General features: G+C 33.0%; 1 protein-coding gene across 1 annotated transcript; it reads left to right on the forward strand.

The window, feature by feature from the left end:
- The first annotated feature begins 2,085 nt into the window (after positions 1 to 2,085).
- CI51 (51 kDa subunit of complex I) lies at positions 2,086 to 5,180 on the forward strand. The gene is made up of 3 exons (XM_079035572.1): positions 2,086 to 2,223; positions 2,773 to 4,242; positions 4,856 to 5,180. The coding sequence occupies exons 1-2, from the start codon at positions 2,221 to 2,223 to the stop codon at positions 4,234 to 4,236; spliced, it is 1,467 nt and encodes a 488-aa protein (XP_078891698.1). The 5' UTR covers positions 2,086 to 2,220; the 3' UTR covers positions 4,237 to 4,242; positions 4,856 to 5,180.
- The last annotated feature ends 2,815 nt before the right edge of the window (positions 5,181 to 7,995 follow it).

The raw sequence follows: 7,995 nt of genomic DNA on the forward strand, positions 1-7,995 counted from the left end.
ATCACCACTACCACCACTAACTATTTTTATATTTTATATAATATATTTTTACATATAGATTATAAAACAAAGTAAAATTAAGTAAAAAAAACATGAATACCAATTTATTGTCATTTTATATTATTCCAATTCCATTTTCGGCCAACCAAACAAAATATGGAATTAGATTCCAAGTTTATTTCTTGTCAACTAAACATATATGGAATTAGGTTGCAATTTATGACATATTTCAATTCATTTATAAATATTCTACGAACCAATCGCCAACTAAGTTGTTAAGCTCTTAATCTATTATTTTTAAGCCATTAAACATTAACTCTGATTTGTAGTTAGTGACTATTAAGCATCCTATTAATCTAATGGTTTGATAACAAATGACAATCAATGACATCTAGTTTTATAACTTTTTGTGCTTATTTTTTAATCTTATTCAGATACTATAAGATTTATTAATTTTTAAATAATAAAATTTAGGGTCGCAAATTAATCACAATCTAGATCAATTAACCTCAAACAACTGACTAGCTATAACCAAAGGGCTTTAGCCCAACGGTATTTAATGTTGTCCTCTCTCATTAAGGTTGAGGGTCGCAAATTAATCACAATCTAGATCAATTTGTCGTTTAAAAAAAACCAACTATCTATAACCGAAAGTTGTTTACAATGTTGATTTTTTTAAAGTAAAAAATATAATAGTATCAGCTCAACCCCTTAAATGATCCGAATAATTTGCCCAAAAACACTTTTGTCATGCAAAACATTTGTTCACCCATTTCTGCAGAACCATGCAAGTATTGTTAAATTCTAAAACAAAATCTATTTAGGTACAAAGATTTTCCAAACGGTTTTTGCAAAGAGTTGTTTCATTCCGGTCAGATAGGTTTGATTATATTAGACCGAAAGCAAACATAGTTTTAAAGTTGGATGAACTCACATAGATTGCAAATGACCCTCTCTCTCATGCATAATTTGTTATTTATTTGTTTTTTAGACATTTTTTTTTTTCGTTTGTGAGTTATACGTAAAAATTAAAAAATATATTTGAACAAAATGTCAGAAAAATATAAATGAACAAAATATAAAAACAAAAACATTAAACAATATATTTGAATAAAAAGAAAAAAAAAATCTAAATCATAAAACATATAAATAACTTAAATAAAATCAATAATAAATAATAGATAAAATCATGTAAATTGTATGTTAGAAAAAAAAATGTGTTATTTAATATAGGAGTCAACTGATAATGATAACACCGGTAGCCAAATTTTTTTTACCGTCCAACAGTGTTGTAAAACTCGGTCTACTCGGCCGAGTATTCGAAATCGGCCATCCAACTGAGACGAGTTATGTGAACTCGAAAAAAAAAACTCGGATTAAGTCAAAATCGGTCAACCTTGTTCAAAACGCATCTCTCTAACTCGGGCCCACTCGGTATTACTCGGGCCTACTCGGTCAACAAAGTAAAACTCGGTCAACTCGGTCAATTGATCAAAATTGTCATAAAAAGAGAAAAAAATCAATAATTTCAAGATTAAAATGTATAATACACTTATTGATTTATTATTTAACACACTCATGTGATTATTACTACATATATATATCTTAAATTTTTAGTAATTATTCACGAAGTGAAACAATTGTGTGTATTGCAAATTTTATGTATTTACGTGTATCTAACTTTTTAATATATTTCAATCAAATTATGATTTTAATTTATGATTTTAACACATATAATTTTCCTAAAAATATTTCTACATGAATTACCGAATCCGAGTACACGCTGCTCAGTAGTCGGCCGAACAGTTACCGAGCAGCGAGTTCTACAACCTTGCCGTCCAATATTCATTTTAAATGTAAAAAATATGTAATCTTGTCAAAAAAAAAAAAAAAAAAGTTGCAAGTCAATAATGAAAGCCTGTGAAACGTGAACTCATTATCAATGATCCACGTTCTGGCTCTATTGGGCTGTTTCGTCAACTAAAACTTGCGGCCCATTTCGTATCCACGCGTTCCGTTAAAGGTCACAGGCCTAAACGTTCACGTCGTAATTCTGATAGAACCGCTGCCCCACAATAAAAACCCATTTAAGGTCGTTGGATTACTCGGGCGACGATTTTGGGGGTCAAGTTGATTTCCTTATACTTTACTTCAAAATCTTCTCCATAGTTGAATTGCTGATAATCAGTTCAGAAGCTTGTTTGCTGCATTTCCTGGTGTATGGTAAGAGTTTTATTTTATTTATTTATTTATTTCTTTTGATTTTTCGTTTCTGCTGTTGTTTGATTGTCGCTCTTATCATGAGTTTCTTATAGATCCGATTTGATTTAGATGTGCTTATTCGAATCAGATACGAGTTTGTTTTTCTGATCTAGGAAAAATTGGATAACTGAATGTAAACGAAGAGAGATTTGCAGAAACCCTAGGGTTCTATGTACTTTTCTGATAGTTGCTGTATCGAACTTCAGTATTTTGTGGAATACACCGAAAAATCTGCACTTGAGTATGAAACGAGGGTTTGGTTGCATAAAAATTGTGCCTTTTCCCCCTTATTCGGCAGTTGGTTTATTATATGGTGTTTTATTGTTCTCCTTTTATACATTTCCGATCTCTTTATTCTATATTCCTTTTGGTTATCTTGTTTTATGAACATCTGAATCGTGTACTTATAATCTTAGGCATTTATCTAAATTAAGTTAATCTGGACTAGAATCTAGATCAATCAGAATATATGTAATCTGAACTTGTTCATTTTGGGATACCTTATGTTAGGCACCAATGAAGGGCATTCTTTCTCTGCAAAGGGCTGTTCTATCAAGGCATCAAAATGCAAACTGGGGGATAAATGCTACCGCTAGACTTTTCAGCACGCAGTCTGCGACAACCGCCACCACCGCCCAACCACCACCGCCACCACCTCCACCAGAAAAAACCCACTTTGGTGGCCTGAAAGATGAAGACCGCATCTTCACAAACCTATACGGTTTACACGACCCCTTTCTCAAAGGCGCAATGAAACGTGGCGATTGGCATAGAACTAAAGACATAGTAATCAAAGGTGCTGATTGGATAGTAAACGAAATGAAAAAATCCGGCTTACGTGGACGTGGAGGTGCTGGTTTCCCATCAGGGCTAAAATGGTCATTCATGCCAAAAGTATCCGATGGTCGTCCATCTTATCTTGTTGTAAACGCAGACGAAAGTGAACCCGGAACTTGCAAAGATAGAGAAATCATGCGTAACGATCCACACAAGCTTCTAGAAGGATGTTTAATAGCTGGAGTAGGTATGCGTGCAACCGCTGCCTACATTTACATCAGGGGCGAATACGTAAATGAACGTTTGAATTTAGAAAAAGCAAGAAAAGAAGCATATGCAGCTGGATTACTTGGAAAAAACGCGTGTGGGTCCGGGTATGATTTCGATGTCCATATCCATTTCGGAGCCGGAGCCTACATTTGTGGTGAAGAAACCGCGCTTCTCGAATCCCTCGAGGGCAAACAAGGAAAACCGCGTTTGAAGCCGCCTTTTCCCGCCAACGCGGGGTTATACGGGTGTCCCACAACCGTCACAAACGTGGAAACAATCGCGGTGTCACCGACTATTCTAAGACGTGGGCCCGAGTGGTTTTCTAGCTTTGGTAGAAAGAACAATTCGGGGACTAAACTTTTCTGTATATCGGGTCATGTGAACAAACCGTGTACAGTGGAAGAGGAGATGAGTATTCCATTGAAGGAGTTGTTGGAGCGGCATTGTGGCGGTGTGAGGGGCGGATGGGACAATTTGCTAGCGGTGATTCCGGGTGGTTCTTCTGTTCCTTTGCTTACAAAGGATTTATGCGAAGACGTGTTGATGGATTTTGATGCGTTGAAAGCTGTTCAATCTGGATTAGGGACTGCTGCTGTTATTGTGATGGATAAGTCGACTGATATTGTGGATGCGATTGCGAGGCTTTCGTATTTTTATAAGCATGAGAGTTGTGGTCAGTGTACGCCTTGTAGGGAGGGAACTGGGTGGCTTTGGATGATTATGGAAAGGATGAAAGTTGGGAATGCGAAATTGGAGGAGATTGATATGCTTCAGGAAGTGACTAAGCAGATTGAAGGGCATACTATTTGTGCACTTGGTGATGCTGCTGCTTGGCCTGTTCAAGGGCTTATTAGACATTTTAGGCCTGAGATGGAGAGGAGGATCAGGGAGCGTGCTGATCGGGAGTTGCTTCAAGCAGCTGCTTGAAATCAGGTTTGCAAATTGTTGTACAAAATAACATTCTGCTTTACTCTTTTTTTTTTTTACCAATTTGTGAAATATACATTACTAATGTAATTACAATTTTTTTACTAATTATAGCAATATGTAACTCATAAACCATAATAGCAACGTAATTACTTTTTTATTTTACACATAAAAGCAATGTACTTGCAGTTTTTACTCATAATAGCACTTTCTTTACTGATGTGGAAATATGTAATAAATAAAGTACATTGCTTTTATCTGCAAAAAAAAAGTGTAAGTATGTTGTTATTATTTGAAGTTCACTCTTAACAATATTTACAAGGGTTAAATGCAAGAAATAGCAATGTCTTCCATTTATTTGTGTATTGTAGCATCTTTCATTTCTATATAATAAATAGACTATTAAAGCATTGTACTTTCAAAAAATTTCATTAAAGCATTGTACTTTGTGAAACTACCCAATTATAGCATCAGATGCTGCATAAATTCTGTTTCTGGGAGATTATAGTTTAAAAAGTCTACCTGATTATGAGAGTGAAAAATTGTTTGTAAATGGATCACATTAATATAAATTATAGAATTTTCAATTTACAATGCTGTTTACATTTTTGGTTTGTAGGTTGAATGGTTTCCTACCTGGAGGAAAACATGAGGTGACTTTGGACTTTGGAGCATAATATGATTAATGTTTAAGGTTTGTGTTGCTGTTGAACTACAATGTGATTGAAAACAGTACCCTTCTCTTTAGATTGGGGGTAACTTTTGTGTGTTTAAGGATACAAAGACATCCTATTGTTATTATTGAACTTCAGTTAGCCATATGCTTTTGGACACATGTCAAAATGTTAATAAGCCGAGTGCATTGTTGTAATCATACAATGGAAGCTTTTCATAAGCTCAAGTTTCATGCCTTGTCAGAACATTAACCGTTGGTGGTTTGGCCAGATTTTTGTGTGTGTGTTTTTCTTTTCTTCATCTTGATTTGACAAAAGGGGGTTTCTAATTCTCTTTCAAAAGTCACCGGATATGGTTGTATTCTCTAATAACCACTGGTATGAAAAACTCCAAGATAGAGTTTACCTAGGTATTAAAAAATGATTGTATTATCTTCTTTCTCTATTATGATTGTGTGTTGTATGTTTGTTTCTTTTGGCATGGATAGTAAAGAAAAGGGTGAAACTCCACCAATTGGTCCCATAGCTAAAATGGGAAGGTAAATTGTATTTTTTTTAGGTCCTCTCATCTGAATAGAATTTCATTAAATTCTTGAATCGAGCTTATTTAATGGTGGCTGGACTACAGGTTCCTAGCTCTTATAGTTATTTGTATTAGTATACATGTAAAATAATGAACTTTATAACAACATATGATAAAAGATGTTATGAAACATCAGTATCATCCAGATTTTAAATCTATAATTTTCGTTTATTTAAAACAATTTGTAGCATTGGAGACTAGGGCTGTAAACGAATACGAACGGAGCATGTTCATGTTTGTTCGTTTAAGTTAATTGAACAAATGAACGAACAAGAACGGTTAAACGAACGAGTTTTCTTATTCATGTTCGTTCGTTTAACAAATTATATTGTTCATGTTCGTTCGTTTATGTTCGTGAACATGCTAAACGAACATAAACAAAGATATATTAACATACAATATAATAATGTAATCAAACAAAATTAAACATCTATGAAGATGAAAAGAACTTATATGAATGAACATATAAACAAACGTAAACGAAAAATATAAATGAACATTCATGAATGTAATTAAATGAACGAGATTATTGTTCATGCTCGTTCGTTTAACTAAACGAACGAGAATTTGTGTTCATGTTCGTTCATTTATTAAATAAACGAATATAAACAAACTTCCCGCTGAACGGTTTACGAACGTTCGGTTTGTTTACAGCCCTATTGGAGACAATCGCTCCGCCCCCATAATCACATGCACCATAACCATAAGTAATTGCTATTTATCAAATATGCTATCCGTGTGTATATATAAAAGTAATTTTACAATGATCAAATGTGTGTAACACACACATTTGATTACTAAGTTTTTTATTATTCATTAAATATATTTTTGGTTAATAGGGTAAAATGTTTTTGGTTAGTACATATTTGGTTACTAAGTTTTTTTTGTCCATATTTACCCCTTCAATTTGTTAAACTGTACACATTCAGTCCTTATGACTGGATATTCTAGATAAACCGACAAAAATGATATAATAGGACAATATATTTCTCACTTTGTACACATTTAGTCCTTAATATTTTTGTGCACATTTAGTACTTAATATATTTTTTGTTGCGAAATAAGTCTTTGTTATTTTTGTACACATTCAATACTTAAGACTGATTTCTTTATGTTTTCTCACGACATCCTATGTGGGACAATCATTAATGAGGTGTTTGAAATTGATAATGTTCATGTTTATGGCACCTTTGACTACTTGATTGCTTATGCCTTGTGGTTTGACTTAGGTCATGTGCTCTGAACATCGTAACTTCTTCATACAATCTCAGATTTTAACGAACTTTATATCTATACGTTCGTATTTGAGTCTGCTACAACTTTCATTAAGATTACTCATGTTAAAAGATAATATATTTTTACTTATGATTTTATAAAAAAAAACGTTCCTACATACATTCATAAAAAATACATGGATATAAACGAAAGTTGTACTAGACTCAAATATGAACACGTTGATATAAAGATCATTAAAATCCGAGATTATATGAAACAATTACGGCGTTTAGAAGACAAGACCTAAGTCGAACCACACGACCTAAGCAACTAAGCAGCCGAGGCCGCTAATGGACATAAGAATCAACAACCACAAACACTTTATTAATGATTGTCACATATAGGATGCCGTGAAAAAACCTAAAAAATCAGTCTTAAGTACTGAATGTATATAAAAATAACAAGGACATATTTTACAACAAAAAATATATTAAGTTCTAAATGTACATAAAAACATTAAAGACTAAATGTGTACAAAGTGAAAAATATATTACCCTATTAAGTCATTTTTCTCGATTTACCTGGAATAACCGGTCATAAGGACTGAATGTGTACAGTTTAACAAGTTGAATGGATAAATATGGACAAAAAAGAATTCAATGACCAAATATATATAAATCAAAAAATATATTACTATCCATTGTTGTTAAAATCGCGATCTTGATCGTATGATCGTACAATCCTACAATCCTAGGTATGACAAACGATCCGGATCGTAAACAGATCGTATTTGGGGGTAGGATCGCAGGTAGGATCGTAAGATCGTAAGTAGGATCATAGGATCGAGATCTGATCCGATCCTACCTTCTCTTGATTTTTTTTTTTTTTTTTTTTTTTGCAAATGAATTTTTTTACTACTTTATGTCTTTTACCCTTTACAAATTTATTATTTATCATTTTGTGTTGGAACTTATGACTAATATTTTATAGTTTTTATAATTTTTGAACGAATAAGTGAATGTTTGAAATATTTTCATAATTAACTATTATAAATTAAAATTATATTTTATTTTCTGGGATCTTAGGATCTCGATCCCGATCTTGCAAACCTAAAAACAATCATACATAGGATCCCAATCTTGACAACCTTGTTACGGGCCTTATATTTTACATGATATATTGCAACTTAACAGGTACTAATAGTTAACAGGTACTAATAGTTAACACCCGTGAGTTGTAATAGCCAAAATAAAATAAAAATAAATAAAAACAAAAAACGGCTGGGAA

The sequence above is a fragment of the Lactuca serriola genome, chromosome 4, assembly GCF_051521515.1.
Source record: "Lactuca serriola cultivar US96UC23 chromosome 4, Lser_US96UC23_V15, whole genome shotgun sequence".
In the NCBI taxonomy this organism is placed as follows: Eukaryota; Viridiplantae; Streptophyta; class Magnoliopsida; order Asterales; family Asteraceae; genus Lactuca; species Lactuca serriola.